Here is a 19,085-nt window from a genome sequence, read left to right on the forward strand (position 1 = left end):
CGGAGTCTTGCTCTTTCGCCCGGGCTGGAGTGCAGTGGCCGGATCTCAGTTCCCTGCAAGCTCTGTCTCCCGGGTTTTACGCCATTCTCCTGCCTCAGCCTCAGGAGTAGCTGGGACTACAGGCGCCCGCCACCTCGCCCGGCTAGTTTTTTGTATTTTTAGTAGAGACGGGGTTTCACCGTGTTAGCCAGGATGGTCTCGATCTCCTGACTTCGTGATCCGCCCGTCTCGGCCTCCCAAAGTGCTGGGATTACATAAGCCTATTTTTTCATCTACAAAAAGGGAACAATAAAAATACCTACTTCTGAAAGTAGTCCTAAGAATAATGTCTGGTACATGTAATAACAAGTATCATTTTTTCAGCCACACTCCAATCCTCTCTTTGAGATTATACCCAGGTCACCTTGACTGGAGTTTTCAGTGATCTCCCTCACACTCAGTTCTACATTTACAATCAATCTCTTAGTTTACTCTCATAGACGTTTCATTTATTATATAGGGCACCCCACTGTCACCCTCTGAACCACCTAATAGCACTAGGTCAAATGCACAGAATCTTATTTCTCACCTAATTTAATAAAGATTTTCAACTTTCATTGTGAAATGAATGTAGCAATGAGCATGCCATTATTATACCCATAGAGTATTAAACTGTCAAAATTTAAATTGCATCATTTTGCTCTATAACACTCATCAACAAAGTGAGATCAGAGCCCCTGTGGTGGACGTTCTTAGCAATGTTCAATGGTATCTTTTGAGACGCTGCTTAGAGAATGCCCTTTTGGTTCCCTATAAATCCTTACGTGTGTCTCTAGCACAGAGCTTACTATACTATGTTGCAATATCTGCTTACCGGTCTGTCTCCCCAACCTAATTATAAATTCCTCAGGGGCAGAAACTGTGTCAATCTCTCTAAGACTTTACCACAGTGCCTGGAACACTGTGGACACTCAGTCAACTTTTGTTGAATGAAACTAAAAGGTGATTAATTTACTTACCACTTATCATGAAGATCAGTCTTTACTAAAGAGGAAAATTTTTGCTTGATCAGTCAAAAGCTACCTCTCCAGAAACACAGGTTACACTTTCTTTGCATTTTTTTTCTACTGGTTAGCATCACTGACACAATTTTGCTTCTCTCCATTTAGAAAGAGAATATTTTAAAATGCCATCCTAGTCAGATCAACGATACAGAAGACAATCTTCCATGTCAGACTCTAGTATAATGGAGCTTCAGATAAGAGAACACAGTGGTATCCTTTGTGCCCTCAGAGGGAAGGCACAATTTCCCTAGGGATTAATCACTTAATCTCTAAGCTCTTTGTGAACTTCTTCTTTCTCTGTAATGTCCACCCATGAAGTAAGTCTCCTACGTAACACAGACAATGCCTTATTAAGGATATCTCCATCTGTGGTCTAGTATTTCATATATGTATGTTATATATGAAAAACAGGACCAAATTTTCTCTTCCATATTGTCCTCTATCCTATAGAAGATGCTCTTCCTGGTTCTTTCCTCATATCTTTTATAAGAAACACAGTCTTTCTGTGCTAGCTCTTAGGCAAATGTCTTACATCAGTTTTGAAAAGAGTTGCCTTAATAGAGAAGACATTTTTCATCACTCTTAATGAGAGCAAAAATGAAAGGTCATGTGCAGTCATGGAAGGAAATTACTTCATAATTTTTAAACCATTCTAAAAATTCGTTCATGTCTTACCATTAGAATATCTTCAGGGCTACTAGTAAGTTGATGAATAGTTTGAAACATCTGGAAACATCTGCAACGTGAATGAAAAGTTTTAACATATTCTAATCATCAAAGAAACTCACTGACTGAATGAATTAAATTTTAGGCTAATAGTAAATATATATTATATTTACAAACGACAACAGAATAGATGTTTCAAAAATTACATTGGTCTGGAAAGATAATCAAATGACTGAAAATAAAACACTACTGATATTTTTAAGTGGGAAATAATAGTACCCCTTCTCCAACCCACCCCTGACACGGGGAAATTCAATATGCCTATATTTTCTTTTTTTTTTTTTTTTTTTTTGAGGCGGAGTCTTGCTCTGTCGCCGGACTGGAGTGCAGTGGCTGGATCTCAGCTCACTGCAAGCTCCGCCTCCCGGGTTTACGCCATTCTCCTGCCTCAGCCTCCCGAGTAGCTGGGACTACAGGCGCCCGCCACCTCACCCAGCTAGTTTTTTTGTATTTTTAGTAGAGACGGGGTTTCACCGTGTTAGCCAGGATGGTCTCGATCTCCTGACCTCGTGATCCGCCCGTCTCGGCCTCCCAAAGTGCTGGGATTACAGGCTTGAGCCACCGTGCCCGGCCAGATGCCTATATTTTCAAATCTAAAGACTACCCCAGGCTGGGTATGATGGCTCATGCCTGTAATCCCAGAACTTTAGGAGGCCAAGGCAAGTGGACAGCTTGAGCCCAGGAATCTGAGACCAGCCTGGGCAACACAGGGAGACCCCCATCTCTAAAAAAATTCAAAAAACATTAGCCAGTCATGGTGGCATGCACCTGTGGTCCCAGCTACTTGGGATGCCAAGGTGGGAGGACTGCTAGAGCCCCAGAGGTCGAGGCTGCAGTGATCTACGGTCACGCCACTGCACTCCAGTCTAGGCAACAAAGTGAGATCTTGTCTCCAAAAAAAAAAAAAAAAGAAAGAAAGAATATCCCAATATATTATAACTTCACAAACAACAGAAATCACTAGAAATACTGTCAACAGTCTAACAGCTGGAAAAAAAAGTTGTATGTAAAGATATTTGCTCCATGCCAGATGCCAACCCCATTTCTGTTAACTACTAAAATCTGAATTCTTACATACTACTTACAATCTCAAAATACTGATAGAGAAAAAAAGGAGTATATCCACAATCTCCCCACACTTACTCTTCTAAAGTTCTTTTCTTTCCTTTGTCAATCACAGTCATCTGATCGTGGATTTTAATATCTGGCTTCTGGGCTATTAATTTCTTCATGGTATGAGAACTAATGGATCCATTCAAGTGGGCATGAAGTTCCTAAGACAAGAGATACAACCAGTAAAACTTACCAAATATCCAATAGATTCATAGCATCATACCAGATACTTGATGATTGTAGTTTGCACTAGGCAAATTGCTTACCAGATTTAGCTACATAACAAAGTTTACAAATTTTGCCTACAAAATTTACTTTTTCTATTTTTGAGATGGAGTCTCACTCTGTCACCCAGGCTGGAGTACATTGGTGTGATCTCAGCTCACTGCAACCTCCGCCTCTCAGGTTCAAGTGATTCTCCTACCTCAGACTCCTGAGTAGCTGGGACTTCAGGCATGCCACCAAGCCCAGCGAATTTCTGTATTTTTAGTAGAGATGGGATTTTGCCATGTTGGCCAGGCTGGTCTCAAACTCCTGACCTCAGGTGATCCACCCGCCTTGGCCTCCCAAAGTGCTGGAATTTCAGGCATGAGCCACCGTACCCAGCCAAAATGTACTTTGATGAAAAGAAGCAACATAAAAGTCATTACAATTAGCAACCACTCAAGATTTCTGTAGTTGAATTCTCACCACTTTTGGCAATTCAGAATAGAAGTCTGTCTTCCATGCCTGTTGCTCTTCTGCCTCCACCATTTTAGCAGGAAAAAAATGGTCGTTCTCCACTCTTATTCTTGGTATGAGCAATGTGATGTATTTCAGTCAGTGCATTGCATGGTACTGAATTTCCTTCAGATTGCTTTACTTTCACACATTTTGATAAGATTAGCTGTATGTGTAGATCTGGGTTCAGCTTCACCTATTTTAACAAATGTTAATATTTTCAGATGTTAACATAAAAGGAAAGGAACAGGATTTTGCTAATTTTCTCCTTAAAAGGCAAAAACCCCTCTAAAACTAACTTAAGTGTGTCTAAGGTGGGCAAATAATTTAGTAAACAACATAAACTGGAAACAGGAAAAGACCTCAAGCCTGTAAGAGGTGTACTAAAACCTGACATTTAGTAGAGTGTATTCCTTAACTATTGGCACCTTCTACACAATGACTTCAAAATTCAAAATTTTATAAGGCCTACTTTGGAGATATATATATATATATTTTTGAGACAGAGTCTCCCTCTGTCACCCAGGCTGGAGTACACTGGCATGGTCTCAGCTCACTGCAGCCTGTGCCTCCTGGGTTCAAGCGATTCTCCTGCCTCAACCTCCCAAGTAGCTGGGATTACAGGTGCACGTCACCACACCTGGCTAATTTTTGTATTTTTAGTAGCGATAGGCTGGTCTCGAACTCCTGACCTCAAGTGATTCCCCCACCTTGGCCTCCGAAAGTGCTAGGATTACAGGCATGAGCCAACATGCCTGGCCAAAAATAAAATTTTAAATTTTGAATTGTTGGAAATACATAAAGGAAGAACAGAGGTGCTGGCGTCAGATGGACCTAGGTTTGTCCTTTTACCAGCTCTATAGGTCAGAAGCTATGTGGCCTTCGTCATTTACCTTCATGGCTTCAGTTTCTTTATTTACAACAATGGGATTAAAAATGCAAAGTGGCAGTGATGATTAATAAAGTGATTTAAATTCCCTTCATTTATGCTCCCACATGAGCCAGTCACTGCCTTTAACTCAGCTTTTAATCATACTGATATCTCAATCACTGATATACTTTCTCTCTCTCTAGACTGTAAGTTCCTTGAGGACAGGTCCTATGAATTATTCCACCACTCTAGCTCCTAGCACAGTGCCTAGCACACTGTAGGTGATAAATCAATCATAATTTCCTCTCACCCCTGAAAGTGGTTTATAAGTGAAGATAAAATTCCAAACGAAATTCAGTGATTTTCAAAGTAGCCACCTTGACTCTCTGAGTTGTCACATATTAATGATGATGACATTTAAGAATAACAGTTTCCATGTATTCAGAACCTACCAGGTATGTGACAAGCACTTTTAATAATAATATCTTTAATTCTTGAAATAACTTTGCAAAATATTACTGTATTGAAAATCAATAAATTGATACTGAGTGGGGTTAAATAAGTTACCAATATATTAAAATGTACAATAAAGAAAGTGGTTCGTACAGGACTAAACATAGCCATAGAAATCCACAGAAAGGCCTACTTAGTATGAGATAAAAGTGGCATTTCAAAGTAATGCCATAGTAAGTATTTAATAAATAGTAAAAAATGAAAAAGATGGACTGTTTAATCAATGGCACTTAATATCTCCACTGAAAAACATAAATGACCTAATTAAAATAGAAAAACATACTTTTTTTTTTTCAGACAGGATCGTACTTTGTTGCCCAGGCTGCAGTGCAGTGTCATGATCACAGCTTGCTGCAGTCTCAAGCTTCCAGACTCAAGCAATCCTCCCACTTCCGCCTCCTCTGTAGCAGGGACCACAGGCAGGTACCACAATGCCCGGCTAATTTTATATAAAAAATTTTTGTGGAGATGAGGTCTCACCATGTTGCCCAGGCTGGTCTCAAACTCCTGGGCTCAAGTGATCCACCAGCCTGAGCTGGGATTACAGGAGTGAGCCACTCCGCTGGGCCAGATTTTCAGTTTTACTCCAGGATCCTGACCTTGATTTGGGCCCCATTCAAACCATCCTCCAGACTGACCTCCAACTAGCTGTGAGTAAAATTACTGACCCAATGGCTACAAAGTTAACCGACGGAAATTAAAAAGCAACTAAGCAATCATATCTTCACACATTAAAAAAATTTTTTGTTCCTTGCCTAAAACACTGCTACCAACAATAGCATGCCATGTCAAATCCAACCTTTCTGGACTGGTTTTGGTCTGGGACAGAAGGCAACAAACACTGGGATAAGATCCACATTAGTAATACTTCATCAATATTAGAGCAGGGCCAGAAGCAAGTATCTTGTCTCCCAGGGAACTTTTTTCACGCTCCCACCTACTCCCCCAAAAGGGAACTCAGAATAGTAAAAATATTTGTTACTGTTTATTATGCACTTACCATGAGCCAGGCACTGTGGTATCTTAGATAGTTATTTTGTTTAAATCCTCACAACAACCCATGAGGTATTATTATCCCCATTTTATATAAGAATAAATTGAGATTTAAACGCCTCCCCCCCTCAGCTGTAAATTATAAGGCATCCAAATCACAAATTTTGCTCCATTCTGTTTCTTCTTGAATTACTTTTCTTGATCTGGTCTTTGCAAAACAAGCAGTATTTTTGACATAACATCTACATTTTAGGAACTTGTCATTAAATAAATTTGTTTCTATAGTGCTATGTATTTTTCAAAGTCCTTCAACTTTTTTTTTTTCTATTTGCCCCTTAATCAACCCTGAGATACCTCACAAAGTAGTACTTAATCTCATTTTAGGGGTGAGGATCCAATGATCCAGCAGGCATAGGTGAGCCCTTCTTCTAATCCCTGCAAAAGCAATTCTCAAACTCCTCAAATGTTTCATCCGATCTAACCACCTTACACTAAACTGACAACTCTGCCACCAACTTTACAGAGAAAACAGAAGGTGTCAGGTGTAAATTCCTTCTTTTTCTCTCTGCCTTACCTCACACCTGAGCTTATGATTATCTATCTATATATATATTTTTTAACCCTGTCAGGAGTCACAGACAAAGGATTCATTCTTCTATCCCCACAACTAATACGTGCCCAGGATCCCATTTCTATCAATTCCAAGTTACTCTACCAGTGAGTTATCTTCTCCTTTTTCTGTTCCTTCAACCTCTACCTCTCCACTGGCTGATTTCCCTCACAGGATCAACATGCATGTGCAGTACTTGCTTCCACCTGAAAACAGAACAAAAGACTCTTTTATCCACATTCTTCTTTAGCCATGCCCTGACCCTTTTTTCCTTCTGAGTTAAGCTCCTCGAAAGTACAATAATTTAGACTGGATACCTCCTTTAACTTAACTCCTAGTCACTGAAACATGGATTCTGCCCTCATTGCTTCACAGAAACTGCTCTCCCTAAGGTCATTAATGAGTTTTTCAACACTAAATCCAAATGCTACTTTTCAATTACCAAATCTTTATCCTGATCCAAACCTTTTCTTTCTTACTTCATTTTATTCCACAAGAAAACATTGGAAAATATGAAACTTTTTCTTGACTCCAGTATCCAAATCTGCTGGACTCCAAAACTCATGCTCTTAACCATTATGCAGTACCACCTGTAGTTAACCATAAAGTTATCTGATTTCCTTTTCTATTTCAGCCAGTCAGTCACCAAACCCCAGTGAACAAATGATAAATTTCCTAAATGTCTCTGGAAGTGGTTTCCTATGGATGACTCCCAGACACCCAATTTAGAAACTTTATGATTATTTTGAAGTCCAACCTGGATTTACTCCTTAAAAACAAAGCTCAGAACATATCACAGGGAACAATTACCTCTCTTCAGTGACTCCCCTTTCTGGGGACATATTCAACACTACTTTAAAATCCACAGAATTCTCCAAGTGGAAGGGGGTGTGATGAGAAAGACAGGCTGAGTGGCTTATTCACTGTCGGTCTAACTAACACAGGACAAGGAATCAACAGTCTAATATCTGTGGGGAGACATTTTCTTGTTAAGTGTCTATAGATTATTTGTAAAGGTCGGTTTCTTCAGTTTGCACCCTGGCCTTAGTGACTTCAGATTTAAATGGGTTCTCTTTTGCAACTGTGAGAGCATTAAACAAATCAGCAACTATTAGCACCCAAGGAAGCTAACTAATCCTTGCCCACAGACGGTCCGTGGTGCCGACCCTTCTTAGCTCCTACCAGATCCTTCCTTAGCGGTCCAAGGAAGCCAGGTCTTCAGTCCCCACAGACTCACCTCTTAGAGATTTCTCAACTACGAGGAATTAGGCAAGGTTTCCCTTCTGACTGAAAAGCTTGTAGAAACGTGACAACCCACCTTCTCTAACACACATATTACAGCGGTAGCGGGACATATTCTGAGGCAAACGCTAACTCAGGACAATCAAAGAAAGGTCAGCAGCAAGCTAACTTAGCACTGGCTACACCCTCCTCAATTCTGGTTGGCGAGATGCGCTCTTCCCGGAAGTGACGCGCAAGTGCCGGCGGAAGGGGAAGTCCAGGAGCATGGGTGATTTTTCTCCCTACCGAGGTGCATGGGGGTGTACTATGCTAACCAAGGGGAGGCTCACAACCGTGACAGACTGCCATTCCTGATCTTTTCTGGCTATGGGCCCCCGGAGCCGCGAACGTCGGGCAGGCGCGGTACAGAGCACCAACGACAGCAGCGCCCTCAGCAAGCGTTCCCTGGCCGCGCGCGGGTACGTGCAGGACCCCTTTGCCGCGTTGCTGGTTCCGGGCGCGGCGCGCCGCGCACCGCTCATTCACCGAGGCTACTACATCCGCGCACGCGCCGTAAGGCACTGCGTGCGCGCTTTCTTGGAGCAGACTGGCGCAACCCATGCTGCGCGTCGCGCGCAGATCTTGTCTTTAGGCGCCGGCTTCGACTCGCTCTATTTTCGCTTGAAAACTGCGGGCCGCCTGGCCCGGGCTGCAGTCTGGGAGGTGGATTTCCCGGATGTGGCGCGGCGCAAAGCAGAGAGGATTGGAGAGACGCCAGAGCTGTGCGCTTTAACCGGGCCTTTCCAGCGTGGGGAGCCCGCATCAGCGCTGTGCTTTGAGAGCGCAGACTACTGCATCCTGGGCCTGGACCTGCGGCAGCTCCAGCGAGTGGACGAGGCCCTGGGCTCAGCGGGGCTCGACGCAGCCTCACCCACTCTGCTCCTGGCCGAGGCGGTGCTGACCTACCTCGAGACGGAGAGTGCTGCGGCCCTCATCGCCTGGGCAGCGCAGCGTTTTCGTAATGCCCTTTTCGTGGTCTATGAGCAGATGAGGCCTCAAGACGCCTTTGGCCAGTTCATGCTGCAACATTTTCGGCAACTAAACTCCCCCTTGCATGGCCTGGAGCGCTTTCCTGACGTGGAGGCGCAGCGGCGCCGCTTCCTTCAAGCCGGCTGGACTGCCTGTGGTGCCATGGACATGAATGAATTCTATCGCTGCTTTCTCCCCGCAGAAGAGCGCCGGCGGGTAGAAAATATTGAACCCTTTGACGAATTTGAGGAGTGGCATCTGAAGTGCGCCCATTATTTCATTCTGGCAGCTTCTAGGGGAGACACCCTCTCCCATACCCTAGTGTCTCCATGTTCAGAGGCATTTCCTCGCCTGAATCCTGCTTCGCCTTCAGGGGTATTCCCTGCCAGTGTAGCCAGTAGCGAGGGCCAGGTCCCAACCCTGAAGAGATACGGCCACGCCTCTGTCCTCTTGAGCCCGGACGTAATTCTCAGTGCGGGAGGATTTGGAGAGCAGGAGGGGCGGCACTGCCGAGTGAGCCAGTTTCACTTGCTCTCAAGAGATGGTGACTCTGAATGGAAAGGCAGCCAAATAGGCAGTTGTGGGACTGGAGTTCAATGGGATGGACGCCTTTATCACACCATGACAAGATTCTCAGAGAGTCGGGTTCTGGTTCTGGGAGGGAGACTGTCCCCAGTAAGTCCAGCCTTGGGGGTTCTCCAGCTTCATTTTTCTAATAGTGAGGATAATAACACTCAGGACCTGAAAGTGACAATAACAAAGGCCGGCCGAAAGGACGATTCCACTTTGTCTTGTTGGCGGCATTCAACAACAGAAGTGTCCTATCAGAATCAGGAATATTTGTTTGTGTATGGGGGTCGAAGTGTGGTGGAACCTGTACTAAGTGACTGGCATTTCCTACATGTAGAGACAATGGCTTGGGTCAGGATCCCAGTGGAGGGAGAAGTGCCTGAAGCCCGGCATTCTCACAGTGCCTGCACTTGGCAAGGGGGAGCCCTTATTGCTGGAGGTCTTGGGGCTTCTGAAGAGCCATTGAACTCTGTGCTCTTTCTGAGACCAACCTCTTGTGGATTCCTCTGGGAGTCAATAGATATCCAGCCTCCCATTACCCCAAGGTACTCCCACACAGCTCATGTGCTCAATGGAAAGCTGTTACTGGTTGGAGGGGTCTGGATTCATTCCTCCTCATTTCCTGGAGTGACTGTTATCAATTTGACTACAGGATTGAGCTCTGAGTATCAGATTGACACAACCTATGTGCCATGGCCATTAATGTTACACAACCATACGAGTATCCTTCTTCCTGAAGAGCAACAGCTCCTGCTCCTTGGAGGTGGTGGGAACTGCTTTTCCTTTGGTACCTACTTCAACCCGCATACAGTCACATTAGACCTTTCTTCCTTAAGTGCTGGGCAGGAAGGACTGGACTTATATTCAGGACCCACTAAAGTAGATAATAAAGTTTTCCACAAATAGGACGACCCTGTAGCTATAGGACCCTGTAGCTATAGATATTGCCACTCCTCCCTTCCCCATCCTTTTTTCCCCTTAGCACTATTCAGTGCTAAAAGTGAAAAAGGTTGGTAAAATACCTACAAACAATCATTAGAGAAAACAGCTGAAGACAGTGGCCATGCAGTCCGAGAGTAGTATTGGTCTTCCTCTAATTTTCTAATCTAAGTTTATTTATTGAGTTACAGTGGTCTTTAGTAAAGTAAAAAAATGTCCCAATCCCAGGCCTTGTGATTTGAGATGTACCTTAGAAAAAGTTTTATGCCGATCCTTGGTTGAATATAGTTGAAGGAGCATAGTATTGACTTAATTGTTCATGTAGGAAACCTGAAATGAACACAGTCACAGTTTGATTAAAACATTGTCCTGTTTATTGCCAACAGAAAACTTGACTAGTTTTAACAACAGGAAACACTTGTAGGACTTTCTTTAACAACATACTTTTTAAATGTTTTGCTATTGGTTCCATATTTATTTAGATTTATAAGTGCCAATAAAGCAAATGTTTGATGCCTCAATTCATAATAATGTTTTGTTCCAGGTATGCTCTCCACCTTTCACTGTTCTGTGCTCCAAGAGGCTGACCTTTGTGGACTGTATCAAGGAGCTCTCTTTTTGATTGAATTCCACCAGTCAGAGGCACCAGAGGGGAATGGGGGCAAGAAGAAGAGTGAGTTGGTATTTATTCACAATTCCTCCCCTGCTGGTTTGCAAGTTGGCAGTGGCAGCATTCTTCTGTCAAAGGCTACAGCTCCTGTCATGTAATCCTTTCCTGTAAGATCGAGTTCTAATTCTGCATCACCCCAGGTTTCAGTAATTGTTCCTTTACTTCACCTCTTCGGGCCTAGGAGTTGTGATGGCTCTTTGTTAGACCTGAACTGTACTGTCCGATGTAGCTATTAGCAACATGTGACTGTTTAAACAAATTAATAAATTCAGTAGCCTAGTCACATTAACCACATTTTAAGTGCTCAATAACTATGTGTGGCTTTGGCTACTGTATTAGACAATGTAGATGTAGAACATTTAATCGTTACAGAAATTTCTACTGGACACTGCTGACTGGATAACTTGACTTGGTTTCCCTTAATCCTACTCAGCCCCTTATAGTTAGCATCCCATTAAACTCAATTATCCCTTTTAAATGGGAATCTGTTGCCTAGTGAGCCATGTGAGATCAATGAAATAGCTATTCATCCTTAAAATTTGAGCCTTAATTTGTCATCTGAATTACGCAGACCTTGTGAAATTTACACCTCAAAAAATGTAGTGGCTTTGGTGGTACTAAGTGTATCACTTTAGTATTTCTTCTCTTAGTCCTAGAAACCTTAGTAGTTTTCATTCTACAAGTGCCTAAGTGATTATTATGAACTATTATTGATAACAGATTGCATCCTTTATTTCTATTAACTTTGCATATAAATGGATGTGAAAGGTGATTAATATAAAAACCGAGTAGCAAACACAAACCTAAGTGTATGGAGAGGACAATGTTGGCTCTGTTAAATGAAGGCTCCCCGGGGCAGACCAGCTGAATAAGGGTTGTGGTCTAGGCTGGGCATGGTGGCTCACGCCTGTAATTCCAGCACTTTGGGAGGCCAAGGCAGAAGGATCACTTGAAGCCAGGAGTTTAAGACCAGTCTGGGCAACAAAGTCAGATCCCCATCTCTACAAAAAAATAAGTGGGCACGGTGGTGTGTGCTTATAGTCTCGGATACTCTGGAGGCTGAGGCGGTAATGAGCTGTGATTGTGCCACTGCACTCCCGCCTGGATGACAAGAGTGAGACCCTGTCTCTTGAAAAAAAAAGGTTGTTGTCTAACTTGAGCTTTCCTGAGACTTTGTAAGAGCCATTTCTGGGGAAAACATTGGTTATGGCTATGACTGAGTTCTGGGAAACAGGGCTTATTACAGCTGGGAAGGCATCTGGCCAGGCGATCAGTGGGCCAGGTAGTAGAAAACTGGCAGGGAGTATGATCAGCAGGAGAAAATGGCTGTTCTGGATTTCCTGTTTCTAAGTTTACTACAGCACACCCCAGCTTTCAGGAGCAGATAAAAGCAGAACACTGTGATGAGGCCAGGTGCAGTGGCACACACCTTAATCCCAGCACTTTGAGAGGCCAAGGCTGGCAGATCGCTTGAGCTCAGGAGTTGGTGACCAGCCTGGCCAATATGGTGAAACTCTGTCTCTACCAAAAAAAAAAATACATATATATGTGTATATATACACACACACATATGTACATATACACACACACACACACACACACACATATACACAAAGATTAGCCAGGGATGGTGGCGCATGCCTGTAGTCCCAGCTACTCAGGGGTGCTGAGGGGGTAGTATTACTTGAGCCTGGGAGGTTGAGCCGAGATCATGCCACTGCACTCCAGCTTGGGTGGCAGAGTGAGACCCTGTCTCTAGTAATAACAACACTGTAATGAAATGAGTGTTCTCAGCTACGTAGTAGAATATACCAGAATTCAAACCTAGATCTAACTCCAAAGCCCAGGTTACACCTTCCAGTATGATGCTGCTTACATCATGCCATCAGCCATTATTTCATTACTTTTGTGGGGAAAAGAGGGGAGGAGGGAGGTCATCTAGAGAATGTGGACGTGTGCCAGACCTAAATGAGGAGTTCTATAGTGCCTATTCTCTTGAGCACTGCCCAGTAGGGCGCCTTATGAGTAACAGGGCTTATTCTCCCGAGAGAAATTACCCACATTTCCTGTAAGTGATTACCAGATTAAGCATGTCCTCCACCTGTAACTGAACATCATGCTCAGTTAAGGAATTATTCGTCTCTTGACCTCTACTCATTAGAGCACTTAGAAGTATTGTCAGCAATATTTACCCTGTGCCTTTGGAGCAGCACCCAGTATAGACTAGTGCTGAATCGCAGTTTCATTAACAGTAATCTGCACAGTTGGAGATGTGAGCCAGATTGAGAACTAAAGCTGGGTAATAATTTTTGCTTCTCCATTTCACTTTTGAAGTTTTCTAAAATTCTGATATGGAGCTCTGGAGTAGTTATGAGAGTTAATGAACAGGTCCCTTCCTCTTTTAGGGATTACTTCTAGACCAGATGAACTACTTAAGGAAGGAAAATAATTTCTTATTTTGAATCTCCACTCTGGGTTTCAAAAATAGTTTATCATAATAGTGAACATGAAAACAGGTTAAAAACAACTGTTGGAGGATATGTTCTTCAAAGGCCAGTGCTGTTGCTTCTTTTTGTACTTTCTGAGTTTTAAAACGGAATACCCATTTTTTGTCTTTCTAGAGCTTTAAGTCTTCTTATTGATCTTTGGGAGATGGTATGTATCCAGTATGTTCCAGGACCCAGGTATTTTCTTGGTCTTTTTCAGTGATCTCAGACCTTGAAGTCCTAGCTTATTCCATATGTATTTTGTGATCCCAAACTCAACCTCAAGCAGTCCATGCTTACCCTGGGACTTGTCCCACATGACGTCTCCTGGAAAATAGCTCTATAAGACAGCCCCAAATGGAACCAACCGCTTTCTTCCTGTGCAAGAGAAGCCTATGCTCTTTGAAGAGTTTTGGTGAATTAAAGAACTAGTTAATAAGGTGGAGTATTTTTTTTGTTTGTTTTGGTTTGGTGTGGTTTGGTTTGGTTTGGTTTTTTTGAGACAGAGTCTTGCTCTGTCACCCAGTCTGGAGTGCAGTGGCTTAATCTCGGCTCACTGCAACCTCCACCTCCTGGGTTCAAGTGATTCTCCTGCCTCAGCTTCCGGAGTAGCTGGAATTACAGGTGCGTACCACCACGCCCGGCTAATTTTTTTGTATTTGTAGTAGAGATGGGGTTTCACCATGTTGGTCAGGCTGGTATCCAACTCCTGACCTCAAGTGATCCGCCCACCTCGGCCTCCCATTGTGCTGAGATTATAGGCATGAGCCACCATGCCCGGCCTAGGTGGGTTTTTAATCATAGGGACCATCCAGTAATGTCTAGTTTGACTTTAAGACTAAGCCTTTTAACTTCAGTAATGAAGAAGGGGGTGTAAAATAGCATTAAACCGGTAAGTTAAGTCATGCAACTTGGCTGATCACATTAGACTTGATGTTTAAAGAGAGGAGACTGTGTAGAGCAGGAATTATGAAATTTATAATCAGCTTTAGAGTAGGCTGAGATTTCCTTGGATGTCAATAATTACGAGTAAACAAGAGTTCTGTCATCCCACAGTTTAGTTACAAGACTGCTTACTTACCTGTCTTGGACATTGATAGAAGGCACTTGATTGGGAAGGGGCAGTTCCTTGACTGAGGGAAGGAATTGTGTCTGGTTCACTGTTCTATCCCCAACATAGTAGATGCTTAACAAATACTTGTGGATAGGGGTCCACTCTTGTACTCAAATAAATTATATTTGAATATTACTATAGTTCTTATCATGCACAAACAGATGTCAATAACTCCTGTAATTATTGTATATGTGTGTGGGGTGGGGGTGGTAAGCATTAAAATTTTAAAGAACCCACAGTTTAAGAGTCTTTGGAAATAAATTCAATTTTTCTGACCCAGGCAAAGGTGGTAAAGTTTCTGGTGTCATTTCTATCTTTATGGAATAAACCTGAACCTTCTCCCTGATTGCAATTTTCAGCTGATCCTCATCCTCTTTTGCTCAATAATGACCGTATTCTTTGGAGATTAAATGAGTTAACTTTGCAGAAGGCTAATCTGAAGGAGTAGGAACATGCAATTCAATGTACTTGTGAGCACATATACACAGGATCTTCCTAGGATGTTGTGATGGTTCACTGATTAGGACTTTGTGTGTAACCCTCAAAGGACATTTAATAGAGGAAGAGGAAAAACCTTGCCCTAAGTTTTATGTGAAAAGTCATTTGCCACCTAATTGTCAGACTAAAGACAGGAAATAAATTGAAATAATAATGGCTTTTAGGATATTATATAGCATTCTGCTTTTCTCTATTCCCCAGCCCTTGTCCACATTTTTAGGCTTTCCATTAGAGCCCCAGCCTCTGATTCATATTTAGATGTATTGCTTCAGAAAAAGTTAGCAAGGCTGATCTTTCTTGTTTATGGATTCATCAGCATTTAAGGAAAATAAATGTTACCATTCCCTTTCCTCCCTCCAAAAAGACATTAGTTAAAAAAGTAGAGTCTGGGCTTCAATTCACTGAATTTACATTTAAACAGTTGAGTCCAGTCAGCAAGAATTTTTTTTTTTTTTTTTTTTTTTTGAGACGGAGTTTCGCTTTGTCACCAGGCTGGAGTGCAGTGGTACAATCTCAGCTCACTGCAGTCTCAGCCTCCCGGGTTCAAGCGATTCTCCTGCCTCAGCCTCCCGAGTAGCTGGGATTACAGGCATGTGCCACCATGCCCAGCTAATTTTTGTATTTTTAGTAGAGATGGGGTTTCACCATGTTGGCCAGGATGGTCTCGATCTCTTGACCTCGTGATTGGCCTGCCTCGGCCTCCCAAAGTGCTGGGATTACAGTCGTGAGCCACCGCGCCTGGCCTAGTCAACAATATTTTTATGTTCGGTGCATAACATATAAATACTCAAAAATATTTATCACATGAATGTATGGATGACTGATTTAAGCTAAAATCAGTAATAAATGAATAGTAAATTGTAATGCTGAAATCAGAGATTACCACCAGAAAATCAAAATATAACTTAATGTCATAATTAAAAATAGTTTGGTATTGATGTCACAATAAATAAATGAATCAAAGGAATAAAGAATTAAAAACAGACTGTGTGATAAGGTGACATTTCAAATCAATGAGGAAAGGCGGACTATTTAGTATATGGTCTGGGGTGACCTGTATTTGTGAAAATGATGTTAGCACCCTATTTCTCACAAATCACAAGCTTAAATTCCAAAGGGATTAAAGACCAGACACAAATTTTTAAATAGCACACACACAACCTAAATTGGATGAACATTAGAAGTATAGAAGATTTGATTTGATTCATATTTGGACGTTTTGCTTGATTACAACCTTGGTAGGAAAGTGTCCTTAAAGAATGCAGAAACACAAAATGAATAGAGGGGAAAAGCGAATAAATTTAACTACATAGGCATTTAAAACTTCCGGACAGCAAGAAAATGCATTAAAATGTTAAAATATTAGTGGTTAACTAATATTTTAGCTTGTAATTCCTCTCTTCCTTAGACAAATAGCTCACAAGGTGTCCCTGCCTTCTCCAGAGTCATCATGCCCTAGGGAGATTTTGGTTTTTCTTTTTCAATCAGTACCTGAATTAAGATGCATGGAACTCATCCCTCAATTTCTCAATATTAGCTTCTGAGATACATTAAGAATGGGAAATCTGAGTAATGGAAGATGGAGCTTTCAATCAGATACTCATTCCTTCATCCATTCAGCATTTAATGGTTCTAAGCAGGTACATCAGCAAACCAAATAATCCATTGTGGAATTTACAACCTAGCAGAAGGAGACAAGAGATTAAACTATCAGGATAATAAATACAGTACATAATAAATACCCTATGTAAGTAAGAAGGACTTGGAAAAAAGTAAAGTAGGATAAGGAGGATCAGGAGTGCATGGGGGTGCAGGTAGTGGTTTACAATACTAACTAGGGCAGATAGGGTCTGTCTCACCAAGAGGTAAAACTTTAGCAAAGACTTGAGGATGCAAAAGAATTAGCTAAGTAGATTACTGGGGAAAAAATGTTTCAGACAGAGGAAATAGAGCAAAACTCCTAATGCTACTCGTTAAAAACTTTGACTTTTCATCTAGTGAAAAAGGGAGTTGTGCAGGGCTCTGGATTATATCGTTTGGCTTCCTTTTTTTTTTTTTTTTTTAAGGTTCACAGCAAAACTGAGAGAAAGGCACAGAGATCTCCCATATAAAGCCTGCCCCCTCCCATGGATAGCTTCCCCCATATCAACACCCTCATCTACCTGATGAACCTATGCCGACACATCATTCCCACCACAGTTTACATTAGGGTTTGCTCTCGGAGTGGTACGTTCAATGGGTTTGGACAAGGGTATAATGGCATGCGTCCGCATGTATTATAGTATCATACAGAATAGTTTTGCTGTCCTAAAAATCCTCTGTGCTCCGCTTATTCATCTCCCCCCACCAGATGCCTGGCATTCACTACTTTTTTTTTTTTTTTTAACTGTCTTCATAATTTTGACTTTTCCAGAATGTGATATGGTTGAAATCATACAGCCTTTTCAGATTGGCTTCTTTCACTTTGACTTACTTTTTTTTTTTTTTTTTTTTTGAGATGGAGTTTTCCTCTTGTTGCCCAGGCCAGCGTGCAATGGCACGATCTCGGCTCACTGCATCCTCCGCCTCCTGGGTTCAAGCGATTCTCCTGCCTCAACCTCCCTAGTAGCCGGGATTACAGGCGCCCACCACCACACCCAGCTAATTTTTTTTTGTATTTTTTAGTAGAGATGGGATTTCTCCATATTGGCCAGGATGGTCTCCATCTCCTGATCTCATGATCCACCCACCATGGCCTCCTAAAGTGCTGGGATTACAGGTGTGAGCCACTGCACTTGGCCTGTATTTTTAGTAGAGATGGTATTCCACCATATTGGCCAGGCTGGTCTTGAACTCTTGACCTTGTGATCCGCCCACCTCGGCCTCCTAAAGTGCCGGGATTACAGGCGTGAGCCACTGTGCCCGGCCCACACTTTGACTTACATTTCTAAAGGGTCCCTCTAGTGAGGAGATTTGGTTGTAGGAGTTCAAGAATCAAAGCAGGGAGACTTGTTGGAAGGTTTGCAGTAATCAAAATGAGAGATGATGTGAATTCAGCTGGAGATTGGGAGAAATGATAAGATTTGGAGGCTCTTCTGAAGGTAGATCCAACAGAATATCCTAATGGACTGGATATGGAGTGTGATAGAGATGAGTGAAGGATGGGATCCAAGACCTGAGACCTCAGTGACTGGAAGGTTGGAGTTGCCATCACCTGAGATGGGGGAGGCTCCCTGTGGCACAGAGTTTTAGGGGGAGTTTAGGAGTTCAGGTTGGATATGTTGACGTTGGGATGTTGGTTAGATATCGAAATGAAGATCTACTGACTCAAATATTTATTTTATAACCTCCTTCCTCATCCTCTACATTCACCCACTTTTTTCTTTTTCTTCTTCTGTGAATATCCAGACCCAACACAGGAATGGGACTAGCAAATAAAAATGGTTAAATTGGAAACACAAATTGTAGCTGAGGAATAGGAGCAAATCCCCTGTGAGATGGCCCAAGCCTGGCTGGTCCTGGCTTCCAAAGCTGCTTTCATTCAGAGCCATTGTCTCTTTTCTCTTTTTCGTGACTTTTCTTTCTTTCTATGTTAATATTTATTACACCGTGTAATTCTTTATTAGCAGTGTTTTCAGAAAGCTAGAATCGGATAATCCTCATCTCATAAGCCTATCCCCTGAAATGCCTCCTCATACCACCTCCCCTCCTTGGCATCCTAGTTGCTGGTACTATACCCACTTCCCAAAGTACGTGATGCTGTTTCATGCCTCCATTCCTTTACTCACAGTGTTCTTCCTGTCTGGACTCCTAATATTGCTTCTCCTATCCCACTTCCAAGCCATCCCAACCTTGTTCACACAATTCTTATTTGATTTTCAAAGCTTATCTTTGGGGCCTGGAAACAGTGGCTTGTGCTTATAATTCTAGCACTTTGGGAGCACAAGGAGGGAGGTTCCCTTGAGCTCAGGAGTTTGAGACCAGCCTGGG

The 19,085-nt window shown here is 42.4% G+C and overlaps 2 protein-coding genes across 5 annotated transcripts in view; one reads left to right on the forward strand and one right to left on the reverse strand.

Moving 5' to 3' along the window:
• Positions 1–8,102, reverse strand: part of LOC111529176 (adenosine deaminase-like protein) — a 34,306-nt gene extending 26,204 nt beyond the window's left edge. For 2 of the 4 annotated variants that reach the window (XM_023196054.2, XM_023196050.2), the window contains exons 1-5: positions 7,827–8,086; positions 6,695–6,795; positions 3,573–3,798; positions 2,913–3,043; positions 1,719–1,779 (exon numbers count right to left, since the gene is read on the reverse strand). In XM_023196054.2, the coding sequence (XP_023051822.1) occupies positions 1,719–1,779; positions 2,913–3,043; positions 3,573–3,635 (255 nt within the window). In that variant the 5' untranslated portion in view covers positions 3,636–3,798; positions 6,695–6,795; positions 7,827–8,086. Of the gene's footprint in view, positions 1–1,718; positions 1,780–2,912; positions 3,044–3,572; positions 3,799–6,694; positions 6,796–7,826 lie in introns of all 4 variants that reach the window. The other 2 variants (XM_023196051.3, XM_023196053.3) reach the window with 2 other exon arrangements.
• Positions 7,999–19,085, forward strand: part of LOC111529172 (protein-glutamine gamma-glutamyltransferase Z-like) — a 46,245-nt gene continuing 35,158 nt past the window's right edge. Inside the window, exons 1-2 of the mRNA XM_023196041.3 lie at positions 7,999–10,196; positions 10,893–11,021. Coding sequence (XP_023051809.2) covers positions 8,198–10,196; positions 10,893–11,021 — 2,128 coding nt within the window. The 5' untranslated portion in view covers positions 7,999–8,197. The remainder of the gene's footprint in view (positions 10,197–10,892; positions 11,022–19,085) is intronic.

Source organism: Piliocolobus tephrosceles, unplaced genomic scaffold (assembly GCF_002776525.5).
Source record: "Piliocolobus tephrosceles isolate RC106 unplaced genomic scaffold, ASM277652v3 unscaffolded_108, whole genome shotgun sequence".
NCBI classification, from domain to species: domain Eukaryota; kingdom Metazoa; phylum Chordata; class Mammalia; order Primates; family Cercopithecidae; genus Piliocolobus; species Piliocolobus tephrosceles.